We start from the raw sequence: 27,671 nt of genomic DNA, 5'->3' as shown, positions 1-27,671 counted from the left end.
CCCCGTGAGCATGCACCGAGGGAAGGTCGTATGTGGACACGGAGGAAGGGGGCTGCCGGCCAGCCAGGAGGTGGGTTCTCACCAGGAACTGACTGTGGTTGCACCCTGGTCTCAGACTTGCAGCCTCTAGAACAGGGAGAATCAGATTCCTGTTGTTTAAGCCCCTAGTCTCCGGTGCTGTGGCAGCCCACCTGATGGAGACGCACACAGCCCTGTGCCTGTTGGCTCTGGAAATCCAGGGCGAACACAGAATCCTCGCCCCCATGGAGCTTGCAGTCTAGTGGGGGGGGAGAGGGAGGCATGAAATGAACGCTCCTCGCAGACATATGTAGTTACTGTTACGGAAGAGAGTAACAGGGCCTCATTTAGACTACGGAAGACAGGGGAGGACTTCTGAGGACGCGACCGCCAACCTTCAACGTGAAGGATGAGTGGAGGGAGCCTGGCGTGAGCCGAGGAAAGGGCATCACAGGCTCGGGGAGGGTGCCTGTGAGGCCCCTGGGTGAGAAAGGACTTGGAGAGAAACTGACAAGACACAGGGTCACCAGAGCAGGGAGGGACGTGAAATCAGACTGGGAGCTCCGGGGGGCAGGTCGCTCGGGGACTGGCAGGTCTTGCTGAGAGGGTTACGTTTATGTGCTCAGTGCATCGGGGGGGAGCCATTAAAGGGTTTAAGTGGAGAAGTGAAATGATCCACTGTTCAGGTTTAAAAGAGAACTCTGGGGCTTCCCTGGTGGCGCAGTGGTTGAGAATCTGCCTGCTAATGCAGGGCACACGGGTTCGAGCCCTGGTCTGGGAAGATCCCACATGCCAAGGAGCAACTGGGCCTGTGAGCCACAACTACTGAGCCTGCGCATCTGGAGCTTGTGCTCCGCAACAAGAGAGGCCGCGATAGTGAGAGGCCTGCGCACCGCGATGAAGAGTGGCCCCCGCTTGCCGCAACGAGAGAAAGCCCTTGCACAGAAACGAAGACCCAACACAGCCAAAAATAAATAAATAAATTAAAAAAAAAAAAAAAAAAAAAAAAAAGAGAACTCTGAATAACGTGAGAATCAGATGGGAGGGGTGGGACGTGCTGTCTGTTCTGTCCCGGGTTGGGGGTCCTGAGCAGCTGGTGGACTAGAGGGAAGTGGTTCGCGTGGAGGCCAGTGCATAGGACGGGTGGCGGGGCGGGGAACAGGCACGACAGCTGGGAGAGGGTGAGTTTGAGGCCGCTGAGTCTGGTGGGGAGCTGGAAGCATATGGGCCTGTGGTTCAGGAGACAGAGCCAGCCTGCGCGGAAAGGAGGGAACACAGCGGGCCCGAGGCCGCCGTCCTTAGAGACACCTGATGGCACGGCTGGCTGGCCCTTGGCTGGTATCTGGGACCTCGGCTCTCAGGGTGTCCCCGTCACCAGTGAACTGACAAGGCTGGTTTTCCGCGCCTAGACTGTCTGCACAGACCCTGTGGTTTATGCCGGACGCCGGCTTTCCTTCTGGGAGTCTGGCATGTTGGTGTGTGTGAGGCGGAGGGTGTCCACGTGAGCAGCCCCCGGATATAGCCCTGAGCTCTGAGTCTCTCCTGGGCGTCCCTGGGCTGAAACCTCACACGCATGTGGCTGCATTTTCATTGCTGGGGAAGAGCGAGCTCCATGCGGCCCCCGTGGGAGGCGGAGAGCACGGAAGCCTCACATGGATTCCTCTGGACCCGCCGGTGTCTCTGTCCCTTATGATTCGGCCGGTATCCTCACTGTGTCTCTAATAAATCTCAGCCATGAGCACAACTTGCCCTGAGTCTCGGGAGTTCTAGCGAATCTCAGAATGATGGGGTGGTCTTGGGGACCCCTGACAGTCTCAGGATTTAAATTTGGGAGTGATCAGCATGTAGGAAAAAACCGTAACCACGTGACCATACGAAATTCCCACCCCCCCCCACCGCCCCGCCCCGGGAAGAGTAAGTAGGACCCTGAGGATCTCCACAAGTTAGGAGTGAGCGGGGGACAGGAACCACGAAGGAGGTGAGGACGCAGGCAGCCGGAGAGAGGAATGTCTGCAGACTTAGCAAGGTCACTGCCGGCCTTGGCCAGCAGTCCTGTGGGCAGTTGTGGGGAAAGCTGGCTTGTTAGGGGGTGAGGAGGGTGGAAGAAACAGAGAGGGACGTGGGGAGGTGTAAACATATTGTTTGTAAGACAGAAAAAAAACTTGATCACGTGTTTTCTCATGTATTAAGTGCCTGCTGCATGACAGGCTCTAGGCCAGACGTGAGTGATGCAGTGAGCACAGGGTGTGGTCCAGACCTTGTGGAGTCTGTGGTCCAGCGGAGTGTTTGAAAAGCAAAGTGCACAAGGCCGTGCGGGTGTTGCACCTAACCCAAGGGCTTCCTTGACTAAGTGACCTTGAATCTGGGAACTGATGAATAAGTAGGAATTTGTTGAAGTCAGGGGAGTAGAAAAAGGGAAAAAGGTCATTTCAGGCAGAGGGCAGACTATATATGGGCTGAGGACCTTGAGAAGGTGGAGGGCTCTGGTTTCTAGAAGGGATTGATTCTGACCGGCGGAAATACCTCAACATGTAACAGAAAAAGGAAAAGAGGATAGGTTTTTAAAGAATAGATAGAGCTACAGGTAAGGCTTAGGACTGGCGGTAAGACACTGAGCTTTCTTGTAGGATGACTTTCATTCTCTTGTGGGGCAGAGTTTTGTTTTGTTTTGTTGTTTTCATCCCATCCCTTTTCTGAGACCTAGCACATTCGGGGGCTAGAAAAATAGAAGGGATCTTTGGTAATATAACACAAGATGGAGAAGAGGGAGGCATTCTTTCAGCATCATAACACACCAGAGATGGGCGAGCATGGGGGAAAGGCTGCTGTCATTGTTGTTCTTGGTTCTGTCCCCATGAGGGCTTTTCCACCTTCCCTTCCTCCACCCTGAGATCTGAAGGTCAAGCTCCATAGAGCAGTGAAACCAGACAGAGTGGAATAACTGATAAATCATGTCAGGGAACAAGCACAAGGAAAGGCGTTACTCTGGGTGGGTGGTGGAGAACAGAGGGGTGGACAAGGATGACAGGGTAGAGAGTCCTGGATGCCTAGAACCTGACGTGCTGTGCCCTGGAGGACCTGGGAGATTAATTTAATAAGGTCCTGAATCTCCACTCTCCGACGGACTTGATAGTTACTGGAATATGCCTCTTGATTCTAAAATAAGGCAGAATCAGGATGTTCCTCTAGACTCGTGTCTGTAGCCTGACCTGTCAACAGTGAGACCGTGTCCCCTCTCTCCTCGTATCATGGGAGATGCAGTGTTGGGTTCTGCTGAGTAGGTGGAGGTGAGGTCTTCCACTCACAGCAGGATCCTGAGCTTGTGAGGAGAGTGGAGAGAGTGGAAGATAATCTTGTAGAGAAGCAGCAACAGAGCCGACGAGGGAAGCCTGTTTGGGTGGCTGGTCAGAGCTTCCACTGGAGATGCCAGCTTCACGGTGGTCCCACATGCTCGGTGGTGTGGAGCCTGGTTGCCAGAGTCATGATGGCGAGCCTCAGGCAGAGGGTGGAACGGTCTTCGTGGGCTCTGCTGTGGAGCCCCAGACAGTCAGCGGGGCTAGGAAGGTGGGAATGTTGGAAGATCGAGCTTGAGGTGCTGGAACACGGACTTTAAGCACACAGAGAAAGAAGAAACAGAGGCAGAGGCAGAGAAATAAAGATGGGGACGTGTGTATGGGGGGCCGTCAAGGATCTGGGGTCCCTAGAATAAGTGTAGGGGGAGCAGTGAGAGGTCGGGAAGGATCGTAAATTGTGGTTGGGGGGCAGGATATTTAAATCTATGACTTCAGAGGTGGAGAAGTTGTGAGGAATAAATAAGCAAGTTCAGGACGTGGTCTTCGGAGGCCCACACTGACCTTCGTCATCACCGGGTCCCTCTCTTTGATCCGACATTCACACGGCTTTTCTCTCTCCTTTTAGCCTCGGATGCACCTCTCATCTCAGCTACGCTTTTTCCACTTTCTGGTCCAGCAAGAGAGACTCACAGCATCTTTTCTTACTTCCGGAGAAATTTATTCCACATGTGTCTGATTCATTTGCGTTTACAGAAACTCAACATCTCCAGTGTCTAAAAACCCTTTCAACTATTTTTTTCTTCCCTTTCTTAGAAACAGGAAGTTGTGTTTGGCTGAGGACAAACTCTTCCAGAGCCCCTGGGACTTACAAGTTGTTTGGAATGAGGAACGGTGAGGGCTGGGGAAGACTCTTCTCTCCTTTCCTGGGGCAGTTGTGCATCTGCCAGGGGTAGGCTGGGCAGCTCGTGGGGATGGAAGACTAGCCAGAACTTTCCTGTCTCTCGTCGCTGAGCCCCAGGCCTGAGGGAAAGTATGTCCTAAAAGAGACAGGTGCGTTTGAAGGCTCCTGTGTTCCTCTCTTCCAGCACTAGCATCTCAGCTTAGGCTCTACTTTTGCACTGGGTCTCATCTTTCTCTTCCCAATACTTGAGCAGGGTCTTGTTTTGGGGGGTGTGGGTTGGCTGACACTCAGTTTTAAGCCGGGAAGGCCCACTACCTCCCCAGTGGAGTATCAGAGAAGGGCCCCATGTGAAGAAGCAGGGACAGAGCTGTAACGGGGCGCACCTGTTCTGATCAGCCTGGCCGGGTTGTTGGGAAGAAGTGTTGACCTGAAAAGCAGACAGGTGCCTGGGAGGGGCTGACGTGGTGCCCGCGAGGCAGGGGCAGCAGGGGGTCGCAACCCAACTGCCCTGCTCACTCAGCGCTCCAACTTCCAGTTCCCTTTGCGAGTTATTTCGTTTTGTTTAGAACTGTTTTGTATGCAAGGTCGATCTGACCACAGTATGTCTAGTGATTACCTAGATTGAACCAGCTAAAGCATCAGCTTAGGTTGGTGCCTTCTTTCTCTCTCACATTCCGCGGGCAGCTTTCTCGAAGCTACAAGCTCAGCGGAGGACCACGGGGAAAGGTGCCGTACTAGGAGAGACCTTTCTCAGAAAGACACGCCGTCCTGCAGCCGAGGCCACCACAGGCAGTGAACCCCGGTTTGCGTGCCTCCCGGCCGTGGGTGCTACTGCCTCTCTCCCCTCCTAGGACTCACGGGCAGTGCCTGCTCAGGACCCTGGGCTGGCTGAGTGTCTAATCGACGGTGGAATTAGGGGAGGAGGGCGCTGCTGGGGATACACGTCTCTCCACTCCGCACGGAGCAGAGCCTGGGTGGAGGAGGCCAGGTGTCGAGACAGTGATTTAGGCTTGCCTAAAATGCTGTCTTCACAGTCTTCGTCGCGCTCAGCCCATCTCGTGTTTGACTTTGGCCATGTACTTAGTAATCTAGCTTCAACTCACCCTAGAGGCGAGAGGAAGTGATGCGGCTATGGCAGGAGAAATCTGGAAATCCAAGGATAGCACTACCCCTGATTCTCTTTGGTAAATTCCATGTTTCTGGTCACTCTTATGGACAAACCATTCCTAATTCCCCAACAGCCATGGGTGCGCCGCTGCTTCCCGGAGGGGCTTGGAGATCTGAGGCATAGCACACAGAGCCGAGATCGCTGTGGGCTCAGGAGCCTCCTTCCCCGCGACCAGGGGAGACTCGGACTCTGGGGGACTCAGGCCGCGTGCGAAGGCCTGGCGCACAGCAGAGGTACCACCTCACTTCACAGGCCTGAGAGTGAAGCTGTGACAAAGCCACCCTGTTTGTCTGGACCACACAGAGATATCACAACAAAGCAAAAGACAACATATTCTTAAGAACTTTCCTCTTCTTCCTGTCTTTTTTGTTTATTTGTTTGTTTTGGTGGTGGTAGGAAGGCTTGGTAAAAATGAAGAGGGCTCCAGGGGAAAGCAAGAAGAACTAATGTTTGGATGCTTGGAAGGAGGAAAAATCCTCAGTAAGAGGGTCCACTGGCTAAAATGCCCAAACATGAAGGATCTAAAACCTAGTGGACATCATCAGAGAGCAAGGTGTGGAGCTAGTGGGAAGACATTCCCATCACCTCTGGGAGAGAAGGGTGGTTTACTAAAGCGGGCCGGGGAACATGCTTTTGTAAATTCACAAAGCCCTCTGGTCAGCTACAGGAGAATAAAGGACAGAGAATAAACCCCAGACAAGGATTCACTTGTCTCGCGGACAGAGGTTGGAAATGGACTTCGATGCTAATGTACCACCTTTGAAATATTTCTGGCAGGAGCTCGGAGGATCCAGAGGAATGACCAAGTTATCTGCTGAGTCAGGGCCTTGTGGACTTTCGCGAGGAGGCACCACTACCATTTCTGCGAGGAACTCTAGCTGGAAAATGCAAGCTCTCAGCAGAGGAAATGCAATCTTCCCTTCTCTGGGCTAGAAGGGTGGTCGTGGTAGGCTGGGGGAAATGATGGCATGGGCTCTCTCTGCAGATCTGTTTTCTGAGTCCCTGAGCTGCAGCTGTTGAGTTTCCAGACACAAACAAGTACGTATTCTGTGAGCCTCGCTGAGCCCACACAGCAAGGAAGAGCCAAGCTGGATTCCATTCTGCTTTGCACATCAGCAGCCCTGCTGCCAGCTGAACTCCAGGGCAAACTCTGTGCCTGGTAATGATGCAGGCTCTAGATATGGCACAGCCGGACTGGTGTGGGTGGTTAATGGGGACACACCTGGCCTTGATTATTTGGGGAAGAGTGAGAAATGGAAGGAGATGAAGGGTTGCAGGAACATACAATCAATCTCAGTAGAGCTGGTTCACAGCAAGGACAGATCTGGCTTTCCTGGTCGTCATCAACATGCCGGTGTGTGTGACTGTTTATGCTTAGGTAAGCCTGGCCTCCCACTCACTAAAAGCCGGCAGTCAGGGAAAAGTGGTCAGCGGCCACCGTGTCCACGGCCACCATGCAGAGTGTGCGCCACACAAAGACGACCAGCTGAGGGCACGGTAGGGGCTGAAATCCTGTTTGCCCTGCCTCTGTCCCAACGGCCTGAGTCCTCCCAGCGGGCACCTTTTCCTCATTTACACCGGGGCTCCATGTAGCATCCTCTCTGCCCAGGCCAATTTTTTTTTTTTTCATATATATATATATATATTTTTTTGGTTTTAGTAATTAATTTTATTTATTTTTGGCTGCGTTGGGTCTTCGTTTCTGTGCGAGGGCTTTCTCCAGTTGCGGCAAGCGGGGGCCACTCTTCATCGCGGTGCGCGGGCCTCTCACTATCGCGGCCTCTCTTGTTGCAGAGCACAGGCTCCAGACGCGCAGGCTCAGTAGTTGTGGCTCACGGGCCCAGTTGCTGTGCAGCATGTGGGATCTTCCCAGACCAGGGCTTGAACCCGTGTCCCCTGCATTGGCAGGCAGATTCTCAACCACTGCACCACCAGGGAAGCCCTGCCCAGGCCAATTTTTACTTGAAGGGGTCTTGAGAGAAAGCTAAAGGGAAGGACAAGGGGGGTGGGGTCAATGGTGACAGGAAAAGGGACCATGCAAATTTAGATATTTTCCTCCTTTTCCCTAGAATGTCATTTCTTGATGTTGTCTGTTCCTTTTCGCCCACTATGACCAAGGACTGAGCTCCCTCTACACCAGACCATATGGAAGTCGAGCTGGGGGCTTTGTCTGACCAGGAAGAGATGAGGTGACGTGGAGGGAAGATGGGATTTGGGAGGCTCTCAGGCAGGTTTCAGGTGGCTAGTGGGGAAGGTCAGGCTATGTAAAAGGGCTGATTGGGACAGTTGCAATTTGCCTGGGTCAAAAGAGTTGTGAGCTGGGAATGACATTTGGTGTGGAGAGAAGGAGCTGAGGTCATTGGGATGATGTTACTTAGAAACAGGTGCGGCATTCCTCAGATGCTAGGAGAATCTTGTATCTCTGCCTGGTCAGTATGTAAATGTGAGGATGAGGACATATGCGGAGTGGAGTGGCACGGGCTTTCTCGAGAATAACGTTTTGTTACCTCAGAGCTGGAAGTTTCCACTAGAGCAGTGGTTCTCAAAGTGCGGTCCCCAAACTAGCAGCCTCCATGTCACCTGGCAACTTGTTAGAAATGTGGATTCTCAGGCCCCTGACCCGCTGAATCGGAAACTCGGGGGTGGGGCGCAGCCATCTGTGTTTCAAGCAGCCCTTTAGATGACCCCAATGCCCACTAAAGTTTGAGAACCGCTGGTCTAGATTGTGCAGATAAAGACTTGCCCGAATGACCTGGATTCAGCAGACGTGAGAACTCGGGGGAGGCCTCAGAGGTGCAGGCAAGGTGCCCGCTTCCCTGGCTGTGCTCAAGGTGAGCCGACCTAGCTTTAGCCTCTGTCCTTGGGCCCTGGGTCCCCTGCCCTTTCCAAAGAAATACCGAACCAGATCAGACCACTCCATTGGCGCAAGATCACACTTTAGTTCAGAGACACATTTGTATAAATACTTGAAATGGATCCACCCCTGCAGGTGGGAGCCCGAGAACACGGGGCTCTCCACAATCCTGCGACTCGCAGCCCTCCAGGCGATGGGTTTAATACTGAAGACACGCCTGGTCATTTCTGAAGACAGTTTGGGGTGCAGCTACAGTGCTTGCTTTGACACTCACCATCCACCCCTACTCCACATCTCTCTTTGACTAATTTTTTCCCCTCTGAGGTAGATTATTTAACGAGGGTACCAAGTAGAAAAAACTTTTTTCGTTTAACTTTGTTAGTCCTTTGCAAACAGGCTGACCAAGTCTTCCTTTTGGGTCTGTAAGAGCACTCTTTACCTTTTAACCTATGCCCTCTACTTGAACCCAAGCAAGGTCCAACCCACTAGATAGTAGACTTTAGCATCTGTGGTCTGTCTCCTCTCCTCTCCTCCCCCCATGGATTCATGCCCAGCTGCAGCAGCGGGGGGCCTGGGTAGGCAGGCCACGCCACCCCCAGACGTGGGGTCACCGTAGCGTGACCCTGGTCTGCACCCCGCACCCCGAGTCCACGAGCATAAGCCTGGCCCGCCCGCTGGGTCACGGGGCGCACGGCTGGCTTCCGCACGGCTTGCCATCCTCCGGCTTCAGAGCCTCGTCGCAGGTGGTGGAGGCCTGGCCTCTGGGGTCGCGGCACTCCACCGCCCGCCGCTGCCAGCCGGCCCCGCAGCTGCTGGAGCACTCAGACCAGTCTCCCAGGACCCACTGCGCGTTGAGCAGGGGCTGGATGACGTTGGTCGTCGCTCTCTCTTTGCTGCTCTGTATGCTGAAGTTCACGTCATTAGGGACAAAGAAGGTGTATTTGACTTTGGGGGGAAAGACCTCCCCAGGGACTGTCAGGAGTTGCACGGTCAGGGGCTCAGGCAGGGGCCAGAAGCTCTGCAGCCGCTCCAGGGAGGTGATGGAACCGCTGTACTTGAGGATGGTGCCCTTCACCAGGATGTCCTGTTCCACGGCGGAGATGGCCAGGTTTCCATTGAGCAGGTACTGCCCGTCGGCGGTCTTCAAGGCCAGGTAGTTGCCGTCGTTCTGGACCCCTGGGTGGCTCCGCTGTTTCACGTCAATGTTAGTGGCGCCAGCTGGGATGGTGACGATGTCACTGTAGCCATAACTATGACAGGAAGACACCTTTAGGACCCGTGGCTCCCCAGCCCGGTCCTCAGGAAGTCAGCATGCGGGGACTGGGGGTGGGCAGACAAAGGTTTGCTAGCAAAGAAGGAAGTAGTCGCCCCAAAGTGCCCAGTAAGTTAGCTGCTGAGGCCGACAGGAACACTTGGTACACCGGGACTTTTGCTTGGCCTGGGAGCTCTATTTCAAACGTTTGGAGTTTCGATCTCGACAATAGCACAGAGGGGAAGGCAGCCTAGAGGGGGTGAATGCTGTGCCGTTGCTGCCAAACCTGGGCTCTTGGCTGAAAAGAGATCTCAGGCACACGCAGCTCCTTGCACTGGTGTAAACTTTGCTTGGCCACTTTCATCCCAGAGCTCACACCCACGTGGAAAGATCTGATCCACACACCGATTCCAGAAGCTGACCAGGTGGACACGTCACGCCACCTCCTAGGGTCCATCAGTTCCTGGTATTTGGTTATCGTGGCTCTAGGGCAGGAAGCAGGCAACACAGCCTGCTCCGAGGGGCCTTCTTCTGGGCGTGCCCAGCACCACGAGCGGGGCTGCCCGGGGTGCTGGGATGCTGTTTGGGGAAAATGTTCCAACTTTATTGTGGGTCTGGGGCTTTATGTGGGATGGAGAAACCTTAATTCTTACTCTTGTCTTTTGGGGTAGAAGTATTTGGCTTCGCAGGCTGGGAGGGAGGCGGAGAGGACTGAGGACGGCAGCCACTCTGCTCCTGGCTGTCCTTGCCTCGCGCCCACTGGGCGGCTGGGAAAGGACCCCGGGCCCCATGTCTGATGCCTGAGAGAGCTCTGCGAAGGGACCCAACGTCTGACTGTCCCACACCCCGTGCTTCTTTTTTCTATATCCTTTGAGTTTAAATTTGAAAAGACTCCTGAGTTGTCTGCCGTAGGCAGATTCTGTTTTCTGAGGCTGATGAGAGGAGAGAGAGCGAGGGAGCCCGCTAGGGGTGCAGTGCGGCCGCAGGCGCTAGCCCTTCCTCCCCGGGAAGTGCGTGTGGGACAGGGAAAACCCGCCCGGGAATGGGTAAACCTAGGCTCACCTCTGGCCGCCATGACCTACCACTGTGACCCTAGAAGAGTCATGTAGTCTCTTTGTGCCTATGCTTCCTCATCTGTAAAAGGGGAGTAACGGTCTTGGCCCCAATAGACTTATTTGAGGAATCCGTCGAGCCCACAGAAGTGAAAGCACTTGAACAGATATAGGAGCTTTATGAACGTGTGGCTTTAAGGTGGGAGAAAGCGTCTGGAGTTCTCAGATTCATGAGGCCCTGAGGCTGCCAAGACCCCCCTGTGGGCCCCCGTTTCTGAAGATCCACCTGCAGAAAGGGCAGGGCCCGCCAGATTAGGGTGAAATGTCCTTCCCACAGCAGGCCTGGAAGAGCTGCTTTCTGGCAAAAGTCCCGGTTACTCAGTGTAGCTCTACTGCCAGTTGACTCAGAGAAGATACATCCCTATCCGTGTGGCCTCTGGCTGCCCTGAGAGCCGTCATCTCTGCGGGCCGGACCCTGGGCCAAGTGCTCTGACCATCTCGTGCCTCCTCACAGCGACTCTGAGATCGAGAGGACGCCGAGTTTTATGAAGGAACTGAAGCTCAGTGCTCCGCGGGGATGGAGTCGCAGCCACAACTCAAACTTAGGCCCCTGTGACTCCAAAGCCCGGTCCGCTCACGCAGCTAGGGACAGAACTGGGGAGACCCACCTGGAGGGGTTGAGGGAACCGGACACCTTCCTGCACGAGTTGCCTTTGCCGCCGCACACGCCGCATTTGTCCAGCTTCCTAGGCGAGTCTACCACGTGGTCACAGCCAGCCTTGACACACTGGCCACGGACACAGATGGCCAGAGTCTCGGGCCCGCACGGGGTGCCGTCGATCACCTGCAGCGGGGAACGGGGGGGGCGGTCAGAGGGCCCAGTGAGCACTGACGCCGCCCACTCTTGGGCTCAGGCCAGGGCGCCCTCCTCCCCACCTGTGCACCTGAGTTCCAGAAGGATCCTCACCTTGGCTTCGAACACTTTGAACTCACTCCGCCCCCGGGCTCGGCAGAAGAGCTTGCAGCGGTCCCGGGGGGACACCCCTGCGTACTTGGGGACCCACTGCAGCAGGTTCCCCTCCACGTCCGTGTAATTGTAGGCATTGTACTTCTCACACTGCTGCTCCCTGAAGCTCTTCCCTAAAATGAGGGCGAGAGGGCATGGAGTTAACAGGCTGAGCTGAAGCAGGCAGGACCCCACGGGAGAAATGCCGAGATTCCGGGCACCCTTCTTCCTCCCGGACTTGACCCAACCCGAGGACACAGGTCCAGTGTCACCTGGGCCCGGCTTTCCTAGACACCGACCTAAGCCCTGACTCACGGGGCAAGGAAAGGAGCACCCAGCCCCAGCTGGGCTTTCTGGGGAAAACAGTCTTGCCGTTTGGGGAGAATATTAATTCTGCTTTACAGATGAACAAATTTAGGTGGGGACGGGGGAAGCACGGAATGACACGTGGAGTTACGTTTTTGGGCCTCTGCTGATCGTGATTTATCTTGACCTCCTTGGACATGTGGCCAAAGGCTCCCAGATGTACATCTCTAGTTCTGACCTTGCCTCTACACCCCACTTGCTATAATTCTGGGTCTCTCTGGGGGAGCTCCATTTGTAGATGCTGCCATTACCTCCAGCTCAGCGAGGCCCAACTCCATATGGTTTCTCCATATGAAGAACTGGCTGGATTTTCATTTGGTGATGCTACCGCATTCCAGCCTGAGACCGGAACCCTGGTATCTTCTGAATATTTGCGCATCTACATCCACTATTCCCAACCTGTCATTAAGTCCTGTACTCTACTCAGGACGATCTGTGATTTTAAATGTCTCCTTCCCACTGTCAGCATCTTGGTCCACTGCTCACAAGCCAAGGCCTGTGGTTTCCTGCGAGACTTGGTGCCCAGCCTCCGACACACAGCCTGCTTCCTCTCCCGTCCTGCTGCACGCTGCCTCCAGAACAATCTGTCTGAAGTAAGACCTGGGCTTTTCCCTTCCACAATCCTGAAGTTAAACCCGCTCTTACTACTGGGGTTCTCCACGCCAGCTGCACATCTGCATGGTCTGTGGAGCTTCAAATCCCGGGTGGCCGTGCACTCCTCCTGAGACTCTGAGTCAGGACACCTGAGGCGTCTGGGCCTCTGTGTTTGGAAAAGCTTCCCAGGTGACCTGATGGGACAGCCAGCACAGAGAGCCTCCTGAGGCTATTTTAGCTTTTACGCACCCTTGGCTGGCCTGGAAACGCTGGCCCACTCTGCTCAGCTGTGCCCTGGGGGGATCATAGCCCCCATCGCAGCGCGTCCTCCTGCACCTCATCTCTGTCTCAGCCCTCCAGGCCCTGCTCAGCCCTGACTCCTCAAGAAGCTTCCAACCAGGCCAGACCTCTCCTCGCTCTGGATTCCTTGTCAGTCTGGGGTCTGTGCCTCACAGATTGACCTTTAATTGCTCTGTAAAAGGGGTTTGGATCTCTAACAAGATCTGCACGTTCCCTGAGTACAGAGAACATGCTTCTTATGTCATTATAACACCTATTCCAGTTCTACCCACACAAGAGGCACCAAAACACTCACTGACTGAGATGGCTGGTCCCGGTGCACCTGAAATCATGGTATCACCTACGGTCCGTGTCTACCGCATGCCTATATCCATTCCCCTCCCCCTTCTCTCTCTCTCATTCCCCCGGGAACGCTTCACGCGTGTGCCAGGCAGACTCGCACAGCTCCAGAGCTTCGTGCCGTTACTGATCCTCCTCATCTTGCAAAACTGCAAAGCCTCCAGATTCCCTCATTAGACACCATTCCAATGCCAGTGCGCCTCTGCGCTTGGATGCGTCTCTCTGCTTGTCGTTTGCAGCCTGCCAATACTTCCTGGGGCTGCACAAGGGGAGCTGGATGGGATGGTGGGGAAAAGACCTGCAATGATTTGCTCTCACGTTGCCTGCTGCCCCTGAGTTAATGTGTGGGCTTTCTAGCAGGCACTGGGGAGGACGTCCCCAGGAGAAGCAGATGAGGGGCTGCTTCCCAAGAAGGGGCCGCCAGGCAGCTACCACGCTCCAAGGGGAGATGGGCAACTCTTCTCAGGGGTAATGCGCGCTAGGGTCAGATGCAGAAATCTTCCCTCCGCCCTGAGCTGGATGTTGGCTGGAAAGATATTGGAGGTTTGGCTCTGACCCTGGCTTTGGAAAACGCCTCCATTCTGCATACAGACGAGGGTTCAGACGTTATCCTAGACGCTCGCCCCTCTGCAAAGCCCTCCCCCAGCTCTAATGAATAAGTTTGGTTGGGAGTGACGCCCTCCACCTCCACATCTTGGAAGACCAGGGCAGTGTCTCTCCTTTGCCGGGCTCTCCCCGGACAGGGAGAGCTGTCCTGGGTCGCCACGGGCTGCTCTAAACCATTTATGTCTGCACCCAGGAAAGCTCTGCGCCCGGGAGAGCCCCGCACTCCTCTGGGGATCTGCTGCAGGCAACACAGCAGCTGCTCTGGCCGGTGTGGCGATTACCATCAGGGGGGCACTCCTCCGTGTGGCACGACTGGTACTTGGCTCTCCGACCCAGGCAGTATCTCCCTCCGTTCCGAGGCTCGGGGTCCTCGCACTCGCGGTGTGAAAACTGTACTCCTCCTCCGCAGGTCCGTGAACATTCTCCCCAGGGTCCCCACGGGGACCAGCCTCCATCCACCACGGCCTGCAACACACAAGGCTGCGCTGAGTGGGGAGCAGAGGGCAGGAGGCCTCCTCACCTAGTTGCGCCCGTCCCGGTGCGTGCAGTTCGGTAAACTGCGTGATTCATTTGTGCAGGGGCTGTATGGCCCGTGCCGCCGCGGCTCCCCGATCACAGTCTGTGCTGGCCTTGCTCGCGGCTGGCCGCCTGGTGTCTACAACAGTGCCTCGCCCTTTGCAAGGTGCTCAACGGGAGTTGCTGAGTGAAACACTTTTATGGGAATAAGGTTGGGTCTAACGCAGCGGTTCTCCATCGGCCGGGACACGTGGCAGTGTTCGGAGACCCTGTGGTTGTCACAGCTGGGCAGGGCGTAGGCTGCTGGCCTCGAGCGGGTGGGGGACAGGGTGCTGCTAAACATCCAGCGACGAGCACGACAGCCTCCCACGGCCGGGGCGCACGCAGCCCAGATGCCCCCGGTGCTGAGGCGGGTAGGTTCTGGTCTGAAGGACTAATCTCTAGGAGGTGCGGCCACTCGTCTACCAGCCGCCAGGTCCAGGGGTAGGATGGTGCTGGGAAATAAACTAGAGTTGCTTCCAACTTTAAAACTGACCCTGAGGACAAGGCATTGCCTTGGGTGGGTTCATTAAGTTTTCAAAATGAAAATAATTTTAAAAAAGTTGCAGAAGTCATACGTGCTCATATAAAAAATGAAAAATACAGAAAGGTGTAAAAAAGAAAGTAACGCTTACAAAATACCACTACCCAGATGAAATGATTGACGTGATTTTCATCAATATCCTTTTGTACCTTTGCTCTGACTATAGGATCATGAAGGTGCCAGGTTTTATTTTACACAGATATGATCCTGTCATATACGTATACATATATATATATACACACACACACATATGTATATATAGTATTTTATGATCTGTCTTTTCCCCTTAAACATAGGTGATAAGCATCATCCGGTGATCATTTTCTGGCCACCTTTCCCTGTGCTGGGCTTGGCTGGGGTGCTGGGAAAGGTTGGATGGGCTCCCTCCCTGCCTCTCCCCTCAGGAACGTGTGAAGCACACGCCACAGGACAGGGTTGGGAGAAGCTCAGTGTCGGGGTGTGGGCTGGGAGGGGGCTGAGAATGAATCCGCGGATCCCGTCCTGGCTCAGGCTTAGAAGGAGCATGTGCTTTACCCGCCCACGCGGGCCCGCGGGCCTCAGTGCAACGGAAGCACCGCTGAGGACAGCCCTCCGGAGGGTGAGCGCACAGGCCACCCTGGTGATTCCGAGCTGGGCCGGGCCCAGGCTGCGAACCCGGTGGATGCTGTTTCAGAGATGGCTCAGTGACTCGCAGAGAAATGTGATCAGCCTCACAGTTCGGATGTATTAAGAGCAGGGCGAAGAAGCAAGTCGTTTAAAAACTCTCACTGGCATTGCCTTGCCTTTCCTTGCGCGTTTACTCTGCCAGGTTTTCTCCGCCTGGTCAGAGGTGATTCTGATTCCTCCTTCCCTCCTCCTTGAGCAAGGAGTTCCCACAATTACTCTCACTCTCCTGACCCCTAGCTATGCATTCAGCTCCGACACGGGTAGGATACGAATACTTTCCCCTCGTTCTTGATCGGATGTCCCTCCTCTGCTGTCACGCTACCTGTTTATAATAGAATTCATAACGGCTTCTGTTTGTTGAGGGCCCGCGACTGCTCTTGCGCTGGAGTGTTCCACACCTAGCACCAAGCCTCACAGGCCTTCAAGTCAGCTCCGCGGCAGAGTCCCCTGAGTGCCCGGAGCCCTGCCGACATCAGCCACCGGCTCTGAGCACGGTCTTGAGCGGCTCCCCTCGACTCTGGATAAATACGCTTTGCTTTGTCCAAAGGTGAGTGATTTTCCTCACAGTTGCCCCTGGCCCAAAGTCTCTTAGTTCATGGCTCTCAGGTGTGGTTTCCTCCTTGGAGACAGCCCTCCCCCTCCCTGTCCCCCACTCCCAGTGGCCGTCCCTCACCTTGGGCTTCTCTACTTCCTCCTGAGGCAGGCAGCTGCCACCCAAGCAGAGGCTCCCGGGCCCGCAGGGCGTCCCGTCCGCCCAGGGCAGGCTGCCGTTCTTCGTGTGGCAAAGGGGCTCGGCGCCATCCATGTGGCACCAGAGCTGGGCACAGATGTCCTGAGCAGAGGTGTTGGGGCAGTGGCGGAAGCCCAGCCCAAAGATCTGCTTGCACTGTTGGTCCAGCTCGTAGAGGGCCCTGCTGCCCGGGAGGCCTGTGGGCAGAGGCAGGGCCGAGGTAGGGGCGTCCAGGAGACAGTCTCCTGTGGAGGAAGCAGAGGAATAGGAAGAAGGGGTCCCCCCCCCCATCACACTCGCGGCCTCCTTGACCTCCACCTACAAACTGTCAACACTCAGTCATCCACAGAAGCTCCTCCAAGTTTTGACTATCAGTAGCAATTTTTTTTTAAGGGTTGCATTTCTTTTGGTATCCAGAACATCTTATATGCATTCAGCGTTTACCTAGGGAAGGCCAGCTAATCGTAACACTAAATCTACGTCACAGTATAATTGGGGATGTAAATGGACTCTTAAAAACCAGGCCAGGAGAAATAAAGCCAAAGTATTGATGTTGGCCAATCTATTATCTTTGTATCAAGAATCAAGAACCAGTTGTGTTTTCACTGCTTTACTCAACAAGTCAGGCTGTCTTCACCAGGCACCTCGCCCCACTCCGTGCCCTCACGGGGCACTTCCTGCCTCTCTGCCATTTGCACGCTACCCTGTGATCTATCGCTCCAGCCAGAAGCTCCCTTCTCCCCTCTGCACGACAAAAATTCTTCCATTCCTTCGAGCTCTGTTCGAACCCACCTCCTCCAGAGAGACCTTCTCAGACTACTTCCACCTGCTCTGTGGGATAACCTAAAGGGGCTGCTGTAAGCTGGGCCAAGGAAGGGCATGCTTTGTGGAGTGGTCGGAACACTGAGCCCGGCGGGGTGGCGGGGACACAGCTCCTGAGTCTCTCCCAGGCCGAGATGCCTGCGCTGCAGGTGCCGGCCGCCGGCCAGGGAGAAGCCTGGGGGACCTACCGTGCTCGCCGTCCAGGAGCTCCGTGAGGTACATGGCGCTGCAGGGGGACCAGGGCAGCGTCTTGTTCAGGTGGACGAAGAGGGGCGCCATCATGTGGTGCTTGCCCAGGGGCCCGAAGAGCCGAGCACAGGGCTTGGAGTCGTCGTGGGGCATGCTGAGGACGTGCCCTGGGGAGGACGAGACCCGCGGTCCGCCCAGCGTCTCCACTGCCCTCAGCCGTCCGCCCAGGGGGCAGAGGGCCTCTGAAGGCCTAAGCAGCGCCAGCGCCTCGAGGGACCACCCCGCCGCTCCGCTTATTCCTTAAAGACTGTTCCCGGCCCACTCTGCCTGGCTCTCCTCTCCCAGGAAGCTTTCTCAGAGCACCAGGAACACCGGGGTCCCTTTATTTTCTGCCGGGGCCTGTGCTGATTCACACTCATCTCAGTCATTCGCTAGTTGACCTTCCAGAATCCTGACTGCTTAGCCGGGAGGCGGCCCCACGGCTCTACCTGAGCACTGGCATTTCCCTGGTGACCTCTGAGGATGGCCCCGTGCTCAGGGTGGGGATGGAGACAGCACGAGGGCAGAGTCACCCTGCCGGAACGAGGAGGGGCGGCCCCGAGAGGCGGCCGGGTCCTGGGGGCGCCGCCCTGGCTGGACTCGGGAGGGCGGGTCCTCCCGCCCAGTGCAGCAGCCCAGGCCTCCGGTGTGGCGAGCCTTACCGAGCTCGTGGGCCAGAGTGTAGGCCGCCTGCAGGCCCTCGTCCTCGATCACGGAGCAGCTCTTGCTGGGGTCACAGATGGTGCCAATGTCCGCCACGCCCAGGGTGTCACACAAGCCCTCCTTCCCGCAGAAGTTCTGCTCGCGGAGAGAGCGGGACGTGAGGACGAACACAGGATGGAAACCCTCCCCACTCCTGCGCCTCCGGAGACACAGGACACGTTTTAAGCCAAATCCCTATTTCTCCCCAAAGGCCATTTCTCCTTCTGTGTCGGCGTGTCCTCGGGCTGCCGGGGACTCGGAAAGCTTGTGCCGGGAGGTGGGATAGCCTGGCGGGTGATTAAGGGTGTGGACCCCACAGCGAGGCGGCCGGGGCCTGACTGCGGGCGCTGCCACAGGGTGGCTGCTCTGTGCCTCGGTTTCCCCAGCTGTAAAGTGGGGCTAAAAACGCAGCACTCGCCTTGGGGTTGTGCGTGCGGCCTGGGGGTGAGCAGGGTCTCCGCACGTGATCACACTTGCTGGCCTTCAGGAAGCCATCTGTTTAAACCACACCAGGGAGATGGGCAGGCCTACTGCCATTGGGGAAGTCTTGAGGGGACCCTGGTTACCTCCACCGGCTTTAACCCCCATTGCAGCTGGACCTCCTGTCTTAGTTCCAGCTCCACATCGCTCTCTGGGCAGTTTGAGCCCGTTTCCTCTTGTTATGACCTCAGCAGACAGCTGGTCACAAGCTTCTGGAGAAGAGCCCTCACGAATTCCTCTCCTTCCCCCGCACATGCCTCGTACATGTCCTCGTGACCTCCTCCTCCTGCTGGTCCGCACACGAGGCTCCTGGTGTCCAGCTGGGGCCAGCAGGGAGCCGGTCCCCGTGTCTGGGCGGCCGAGGCGCCCCTCGGCGCACCCTCCCCCCCCGCCCCCGGTTCCCAGAGGCCCGCGGACCTGTCTGGTGAGCAGGATGGCCGTGTCGAAGTGCTCGGGGTGCCGGTCGCTGGGCTGGTTGAAGCGCCGTTGCCAGCTGCAGAAGTTGCGCAGCGTCAGCCCGCCGTTGTCGGACACCTCGGGGCCCCATCTCTCATCCTCCACGATCAGCACCTTCACCACCATCAGGTTGATGGAGTTCCTGATGCTGGGGTGCTTGTAGATGTGGGCCGCCACAGCCATCAGCGTCAGGACGTGGTCCTGCAGGAAGGAGGGGTGGAGGGGGAGGGGTAGGCCTGGCCGCCGCCCCACGTCACGTTGTGCACCCTGTGTGCCAGGCATTGGTGCATAGCATCTCGGGGAAGGCTCACAAAACCCCCGAGGCCCTGGCATTACTTCCCTTCATTGTACATATAAGAAAGTCACGGCTCAGTAGGTGGCCCAAGGTCCCAGAGCTAGTGTGTCAACCAGCGTGTGAACCCAGAACGCCTGGCTCCAAAGCTTAAGCGTTTAACATCCTGACCAGCCACATGTGGCCATGGACATCGAAATCCATTAAAATTCAATAAAATTAAAATCCTAGCTCCTCTGCCACACCGGCCACATTTCAAGAGCGCCAGTAGCCGTGTGTGGCTCGTGGCTACTGCAGCGGACTGAGCAGACAGAACATTCCCATCATCACAGAAAGTTCTTCTCGTCGATGGCACTGGTGATTCTACCTTAACCTCGACACCAACCGTCTCCCTGCCAGCCACCCATCCCCTCTCCACCCTCAGCCCAGAAGCAATTATCTGAGCGCTCAAGGTTAATATCCGTCGAGAATTTTCCTGATGTCTTCTGGGGTAACCCCTACTCTTCAGGATGGGAAAACTTTGCTCTGATGATCACTCCTAACAGTAGCTCCTCTGCACCAGTCACAGACGGTGCACGTGTCACCTCATTAAATGCTCACAATAACTCTGGGAAGTAAGGATTGTCATCCCCATTTCACGAACGAGGAAGTGGAAGTTCTCGCAAGTTAAATAACTAGTCTACAGCCGCGCAGCTCTTAAAGCCGGAGTGCCAGCCCAAGGGTGTCTGTCTCTGAGGTCTACACTCTTCTCAGTAAGTTTCCCAGGGCTTGGCCTCCTGGCTTCTGCCTGGACAGCCCAGAGGGTTCATTCCCCTCTGCCTGGGGTGGGAGAGAATCGGGTGGGTCGGTGAGACCCAGGCGTTCAGGCTCCCATCGCTTCCAGTCCCACCAAGGCCAGCTGAAGGCGGTGACATCGGTGCTTGGCCTCTGCCCCAACCCTGGGCTGCCAACTGCTCCCAAGGCTTTGGGCGAGGCCAGATGGGGCTCACTCTTCTGCCTCCAGGACCTCCAGAAGGGAGTCCTCTTGGATGACTTCGCAGAACAGGAGACGAATGGGGCAGAGGCATACAGGCCTTCAGGCCGTCAGCCGGGAGTGTGGCCAGCCCTGCTCCCTGCTCCCTAGGGCACCACCTCCTGTAGCCTCTCTTTCTTCCCTCCGGTGCTCTGGAAGGTGGGAGAAGAAGGAAGGAAAGGAGGGTGAAAGGCTAGAGACGGACATTCCATGGGCTGAGGCCACGGGTGGGAGTTCTAGACGAATCCCATTGTCTGTGAATGGGATCTGTCTGTTCACCTCGCAGTCAACCAGCCAGATATTTTGTAAGCCCTACAAACAGGGGTTGGCAGGTTACTTAGTGTGTCAAGCGCTCCAGCTATGTTTAGGCTGATGTAAACATCTTATCAGCAAAGCTGAAACTTGGCACCAGCCCCTGGAGTCGGATTCCTGAGGGAAACAAGCAATCACATCATTATGCAACTGGGGGCGAGGGCTGAGGAGTGGCAGCTTGCTGGGGCTACGTCCTCCAGGCCTCTGCTGCGTCCGGGGTCTCCTACCCCAGGAAGGACCAGGGGCCAACTCCGGGAACTTCTTCCGAGACAGCCTGAAACTCTCCTCACAGGAGGCCTTCCTTTCAGTCCCACCTTCACAATCTCAAAACTGGGGAGCTGATGTCTTACAAAGAAGGTGTGAAGATGAGAGACGCCAGATGCTCCGAAGCAGTCCCCGAAGGCTCAGGATAAGGAACTGAAGACCTAAGGTCTCAGAAGGGTCTGGTTCCCAAGCTGCCTGGCCAGACGAGCAGAGACCATGCGATGGGCACGTCCCCGATGACAACCAGAGGTGCACACGTACAAACTGCTGCACAAAGGCCGGCTTGGGGGGGGCGCGTCCGGACACCGAGGTCCTTGGAGTCTCCGTGCTTGAGTTCAGGCAGCTCACAGCATCTTCTCCAGACACCGAGTAACAACTGGGGAGCTGAGCTGGCCTGAGAGTCGTTTTCCTTCCAGGAGGTGGGTTAGACGGGAGGACGTTTGAAGGTCCTTCTGGCTGCCTTCTCAGAAGATAATTCCCATGGCAAGAGGGCTGCCAGGACAGTGTGGTCCAGAGTTTCTGCTCAAGTCCCCAGTCCCGGCCCGGCTCACCTCCGCCTCTGTCTTGCCTCACTGAACTTTTGGGGGCGGGATGCCCTACCACCCCTGCATCGGCTCCTCTGAGGAACGGTGGCCCGGGTGCCTGTGCGTCTGACAGCGCCCTGGGGGAAGGGCCACTGGGCCTGGGTGGGTGGGCGGCCGTGGGTCTGTGAGCCCCCGCTTCTCGGTGCATCTCCTGGTCCGAAAGGGCAGGCCTGACTTCCAGTCCCACAGAGAGTGGGCCCAGGAGCCAGTCAAGGAGAAGGTTAGCCCGCTTGCTCTACCGCGCGCTGTCCATTTATACCTCCCTGTGCACCGCTTGGGCGCAGGCTGCGGGCTGCAGACGACCTCCCCACAACCGGGTCGGGTAGGTCAGAGCCCAGGGCCAGCCGGCCGGGGTGGCCACACACCCGACTCTGGAACGGCCCGGGGACCTCCTGCCCTTGGGTCTCCCTAGGGAAAGGTGGGCACTTTTCAGGGAGCCTCCTTCTCCACTGGTGCCCCCAGGACCTGGTGGAGCGAAAAGACACTCCGCCAGCTAGGCTGGGACGTAGCCCTCTGATTCTCTGAGACACAAACAAGGAGATTCCTCCCCCGGAGCTCCCTCCCGTGCAGCCAAGGCCAGCTATGGCGGGAGTCTGGGGAAGGCTGGGCCCGGGCCAAACGCACTTCCAGCAGCTCCTTCGCTCATAACGTCATCCCTGACGCTGTGGGCCCAGCGCTCTCCTCGCAGCACGCCTGGGAGAGGCAGGGAGAGGAGGGGTGGTAACATGGAAACCCTGCGGCCTCAGCAACGGGGCCATCACTCTCCCTTCTGGCATCTCTCTGGGGCCTGAGACTGCTGGGGAGGAGGGAGAAGCAAAGGGAGAGGAAAGAAGAGACGGAGAAAAGACAGGGTCCTGCACAGATGTCCTTCACCCCTCCTCGTCCTCCAAGCAGCGAGGGGCAAGGCCACCTCGCCAAAGCACGCAGTTACCAGCACCACAAGGAGTCCAGTGGATACAGTCCAGGCAGAGCAGGCTGAAAGGCAGGTCCTGTGCTGCGTGGGACAGCACAGCTGGCACAGCGCTGGCTGGCTCTGACGGCGTGGGACCGCCCTGCCCTCCTACTCTGACAAATGCATCACCCAAGGCAACTCTAGCACCAGCCACGCTTCGCCGAGCACCTACTATGTGCCAGGCTCTGGGTCAGGTGCCTTCCGTATTTTACCATCTCCTCCAGACACTGCCAGGACATTGGTATAACTGTGCCTGTCCGGCCGGTGAGGAAATCGAGGTACAGAGAAATGGGTAACTCGCTCAAGGCCACTCATGTCTATTTCCTGTCAAAGTCTATGCTCTTCATCATGGCACTGACTGCCACCCTCTTTGCTGCCGCAAGGAAAACTGCAGCACAGCCCGAACAGAGCATGCAAGCAAGCCAGCCAGGGTGCCCCTGACATTGTCTCTGCCCAACTCCCCCTCCCCCCGGGGGGGAGGGGGAAGTGGTGAATCAAAGACGGTTGAATACTAGGGCCTTCTCTTTGGGAAATACTTCATATAATCCATCATTCTGATGGCAGCAGACCAAAGGGATGGAGAAGACTTGGTCTTTTGCCAGTGGGGGAACATACTTCACATGCATATAACGTGGCCTGTGGAGACTTGGGCACGTGTCTGTTTCTGTTATTATCCAAAACAGGACACTTTTGAGAGTGAAAGATGAGACTATTAATAATTATGCCAGAATGAACAGGCCTAGATGGAGGCTGTGCTGGGCGAGCCGGGGTACTTGGCCACTTCGGGTATTAGGGCTGGCGGGGGAGGCGTTTCCCCAGGGGGCAAGGGCAAGGGGAGACGAAATGGCTGTGACTTGGCCCTTCCCTGAAACCACCTGCTAGTAGCCTGAATCTTGGGACTCCTCTGGTCTTCTCTGGGGGCCCTCCCTGCTCAGCAGTGAGTGAGTTCAGAAGCTCAGCCTGCAGCTGCTGCCCTGGCAGGACAGCTTCCCAGACCAACCATGGGGCGCAGCACAATCCCCACTCGCCCCTCTCCTGCTCCGGTTTCATCCAGGGAACAATCAGCTGCGGCCGGATGCAGATAGAGTTAACCGTCTCTTCCGAGGTGGTCCCTCCTTTCAGAACGCCCCCTTTGTCTGAGCTCCTTAACTGTGAAGCCAGAGAGGAAGGTGGGAGACAGGGCCCCTCCTGTCGAGGGATTGACTGAACTCAAGTGTACAGAGTCTGGAAGACTCCCCTGTCGCTTAGCAGTGGGACCAGCCTTGCGCGCGGCTGATTCTTTCTCTTGGCCTCGAAGGCGGCTCCTTCTCAGGACCTGGCCTCCCACTGCGGCTGGACGTCTTTGGGCTGCTGGGTTCGGTGACGCATTCCCACAGCGTGGATGATGTCGGGGGGCCAGGGCCTCAGACCCTCCTGGTGCTCAGGAGGCGGCATGGCTCAGTGAACCAGCACCGCCCTCGGGCGCTGCGAGAGCTGGCCTTTCTTCCTCCGCCCCTTCACAGGTATTTCCACCAGGCGGTGCGTGGAAACCACTCTGCAGATTGAACATGCTCAGTGGGTGGCTTCTCCACGTGGCGCTGAACTTTCCAGAAGACTCACCACGAAGCAGCCTCATCGATGTTCAGGCTAGAATCGATTACCTAGTGCAGGCGCCTCGCTTCACAGGTGAGGGGGAAGGCCCTCTTCATCCTCCTCACACCCCCCCGTTGCCGGGACACCCCGAAGCTTTTTCCATCTGTATGAATGAAGTCTCCAGGAGGCCCCTCGGAGAGTTACTTGTAAAGAACTAGGCTCTATTTTGGGAGGTGGGTCTGGGAAGGCAAGGTCTCGGGGAACCGGCCCTTGACATCCACTCCTGTCTTGGCTGAGCCAGGAAGCCCAGGGAGTGGAGCTGAGAAGTTCAAGTCTGTTCTGTGGCACCTCCATAGCCGGTGAGCGGTCAGAGCAGAGGGGCCAGGGGCCAGTCATAGAAACAGCTGTGTCTCAGCCCCTGCCCCACCCCAGCGCGGTGACAGCAGGATGCAGGCAGTGACGTGATGAGACCAAGGGGGAGGTGGCAGGGCTGGCCCCAAGGAGAGAGGGAGCCCCCCCGCCCGCCCAGGGAGAGGACCTCAGTCTTCAAGGTGCCTGATGCCTATTGTGACACGTTCTCCTGACCCAAGGGAGCTGGCAGCTGCAGAGGTGCCAGTCTGTGAATAGTCCAGAAACCTGTGTGTGTGCAGGGGGAACAGATGGGACAGGCGTGCTCTGGGTCACCCAGCCAGGGGTCATACGAGGCTGGAAGTGCTCCTGGGTGGCTCTGCGAAGAGAAAGTCAACTCGTCTGGTGCAGCAGACCTGGGCAGAACCCAGCCCAGCCCCTGGCTTCAGTGGCTTGGGAGCCCTGGCGGCAGCAAGCACGTCTGCTTTCAGATGGCTCTGACATCCGGAGCTGCCGAGTGTGTGCTGGAGGCAAACAGACAGCATCTGAAGTGTCTGGGCGTTGAGCTGAGAGTGAGATGGTAGGAAAACGTCAGGGAGGACATTCTGGCTCTGAAGACCGAAGGGCAAGTTTCTTTTTCTGCTGCTGCTCCGGTTCTTGTTGGCTTTCCCACCTCCTGGTTCTCAGGCAGCTGTCAGAAAGGAGTCGTGCATGGGAGGGGCCGAGCCCCTCAGCTCTGGGTTTGCGGTGAATGTGCTTTCTGATGGAGCCCCTGGTAGCCGGAATAGCCATCCTCACCTGAGACGGGAGAAGCCCACCGACCTGCCGCCCTCTGGAGGACTTGCTTGCGGAAAGGAGTCAGGGAAGGCGGCTGGTGCCTCCCCCTGCTCTCATGGAAGGCAGGGAAGCAGATACTCAGTCAGTGCAGACCCACAGTCCCGGGGGCAGACCGCGCTGACGGCTCCAAGCCGCCTTCCCGTGCTCTGGGAGGACCGAATACCGGGACAGCGCCCACGGAGCCCGCGGGGCTTTAACGGCCCCGGCAGCAGCCAGCTCTTCCCATCCTTCCGTCTAGAGTGCATTTCCCAGTGACCGCAGAGTGAGAAGGATGGGGCGAGAAGCTGGAGGGCCGGCTGCGCCTCGTCTAGGCTATCCTGCATAGGGGACGCCGAAGCACTCGGTGCCCGCAACAGCTGGGCACAGGCCGAGCCGAGAATAGGGTCCCAGCCAAGAGTGCCATCACCGAAGAGGCAGCAACTGAGCTGCAGCAGCGGCCAAGGTGCCTTTTTCAGGAAACTATGACCGCTGGGCAGGTCAGTTCTTCTCCACCGCGCACGTCTCTGGTTCTGTGCTGCCCCAGGGAGGAGAAAAGCGCAGCCTCTCCTGGAACCCTTCCACTTCACGAGGTGCTGGGGTGTAGGGTGACACACACACCTCCTGCTGATGCTGCACCATCTTGGAATCTAGTTGGAAATGGCCTGGCGACAGGAGCTGTCCCCTGGAATCAGCTTTCCTGCCCCAGCTCAGTAGAGAGCTGTGTCTGGGCGGAGAGCAGCTAGGGCGGACCAAGGCTAGTTCTGGCTCCACCAGGAACATTCACCAGAGGAGTTCAGATCCCCACCCCCTTCTCCTTCCCTTTTCCACTGAAGCTTCAGTTTCCCGGGCTGAGCCCCCAGGCAGAAATTCTGTTCCCCTCCCTTGTTGTGCTGATGCTGGCACTGCCAAGTTCTGCCAGGGCTGAGCGCCAGGTTGGCAAGGTGTCCGTGCCCCTGATCAGAACCAGCTGGGCACACAGAAGTTGGGCAGCCCCTTTCCAGGTTCAACTCCCTGCAAACAATGTCTTTTACTTATGGCAGCCTCAGTTCTGTAGGCAAAGGGAATCTTTCCATCCCAGCTGCCTTTCCCTGGGAGCCTCCCAGGTCTGGAGACAGTAGAGGGCGGAGAGATGGGGGTGGGGTGGATGTTCTCCCACATGTTCACTTATCGTGTCTGTTGGGAGGGGCAGGTGTCTGGGGCGGGGGTGCTTTAAAACCCACTTTCAGTTCAGGATGCGAGGGACGGGGCTGAGCGGGGAGGCGGACGCCCAGGGCCTGCGCTCTAAGTTGGCAGGGACGCGTGGGAGGAGCAGGAGGTAGCCCAGGTGTCAGGGGTCAGGGAAGGAGTTACTGGCCTTTCTCAGACAGGAAAGAACCTTGTCTGGGGTGAGGAACGCGAAGGGTTTCCTCAGAGGGACGGAAAGGGAAGAATCTGGAGACTCTGGGAGGTGACCGGGGTCTCCGGGCAGAGCGAGTCCTACCTGCAGGTCGGCTCCGTAGAAAGCAGCCATGGACGCGTCGGCCACCAGCAGCGTTTCCACGAAGCGAGCCTCAGACACAAACCGCTTGGTCCTGCTCGTGGCCCCCAGGGTCGGCGGCGGCTCGCTGGCGCCTTCTGCCTCCTCTTCTTTGCCCTGCTCGTCCTCCTCCTCCTCCTCCTCCTCCTCCTCCGCCTCCTCCTGCCTCTGACCCTCTCCCTTCTCCGCCTCCCCCTCGGGCGCTCCGGGCAAGGGCTGGGCTTCGGCGGCGGCGGCGCGCCCGGGCCCCCAGCGCTGCAGGCGGTGCGGCCGGTGCAAGGAGCCCCCCGCGCCCTGAGGCTGGATGGTGAACTCCTCGCCGTCCAGCAGGAAGGAGCCGCTCAGCCCGCGGCACAGGCTGACGGCGGCCAGCGACTCGGGCTCCCCGTTCACCGTGCCCGAGAAGAAGCAGCCGCGCAGCTGCTGCTCGCGCCCGGCCGCCCCGCCGGAGCCCCCGAGGCGCTCGATCTTGAACTCGGGCGCCAGGAAGCTGGCGTCGGGCGCCAGGCGCAGCTCGAAGTCGCGGCCGAAGGCGGACAGGTGGAGCGCGAGCTCGCCCGCGCCGCCCGGCAACCGCGTGGGCACCACCAGCGCCGAGGCCGGCCCCCCGCCTGCAGGCCTGGCCGGGGCGCCGCGGGCGAGCGGCGGCAGCGGCGGCGGCAGCAGCGGTAGCAGCGGCAGCAGCAGCAGGAGCGGCGGCCACCGGGGGGCGGCGCGGGGCATGGGGGCTGCGGCTGCGGCGGGGGCGATGCAGAAAGCGGGCCCGGCGCGGGCAGGTGCTGGCGGCCCGGCCGCTGGCCCCGCGGGCGGGAGCTCGGGCGGCGGGCCGGCCGCGTGGCCGGTGGGCGCCTAGCGGCGGCGGTCCCCGGGCGGCCCCTCCGGCTGGCGCGGCCGCTGCTCCCGCGCCCTCCCGCCCAGCCGAGCGCGAGCAACTGGCGCCCCGGCCGCGTGCGCGTCCTCCGCCCCTGCCTTCTCCCCACCCCGGGAAGCACAGAGTGGGCTGCCGAGCCCTTCGTATTTATACTTCCTTCCCGGCTTTGACATAAGAGGTTTATTTTTGATCTCTCACTA

The 27,671-nt window shown here is 57.6% G+C and overlaps 1 protein-coding gene and 1 long non-coding RNA gene across 3 annotated transcripts in view; one reads left to right on the top strand and one right to left on the bottom strand.

Annotated features, from left to right (window-relative positions):
- Nucleotides 1–8,205, top strand: part of LOC118899145 — a 69,676-nt gene extending 61,471 nt beyond the window's left edge. Inside the window, exons 5-6 of one of the 2 annotated variants that reach the window (XR_005020894.1) lie at nt 6,158–6,877; nt 7,450–8,205. This is a non-coding gene — a long non-coding RNA (uncharacterized LOC118899145). Of the gene's footprint in view, nt 1–6,157; nt 6,981–7,449 lie in introns of those variants that run through there. The other variant, XR_005020893.1, reaches the window with a different exon arrangement.
- Nucleotides 8,206–8,299: 94 nt separating this feature from the next.
- On the bottom strand, nt 8,300–27,323 carry ADAMTS8 (ADAM metallopeptidase with thrombospondin type 1 motif 8). Its single transcript, XM_036860346.1, has 9 exons — nt 26,565–27,323; nt 18,894–19,133; nt 17,957–18,092; nt 17,255–17,422; nt 16,188–16,489; nt 14,031–14,214; nt 11,506–11,678; nt 11,207–11,382; nt 8,300–9,484 (listed from the first exon to the last, which is right to left on the bottom strand). The coding sequence occupies exons 1-9, from the start codon at nt 27,321–27,323 to the stop codon at nt 8,914–8,916; spliced, it is 2,709 nt and encodes a 902-aa protein (XP_036716241.1). The 3' UTR covers nt 8,300–8,913.
- Nucleotides 27,324–27,671: the final 348 nt, after the last annotated feature.

The sequence above is a fragment of the Balaenoptera musculus genome, chromosome 8, assembly GCF_009873245.2.
Source record: "Balaenoptera musculus isolate JJ_BM4_2016_0621 chromosome 8, mBalMus1.pri.v3, whole genome shotgun sequence".
NCBI classification, from domain to species: Eukaryota; Metazoa; Chordata; class Mammalia; order Artiodactyla; family Balaenopteridae; genus Balaenoptera; species Balaenoptera musculus.
This window is presented reverse-complemented; position numbering and strand designations above follow the sequence as displayed.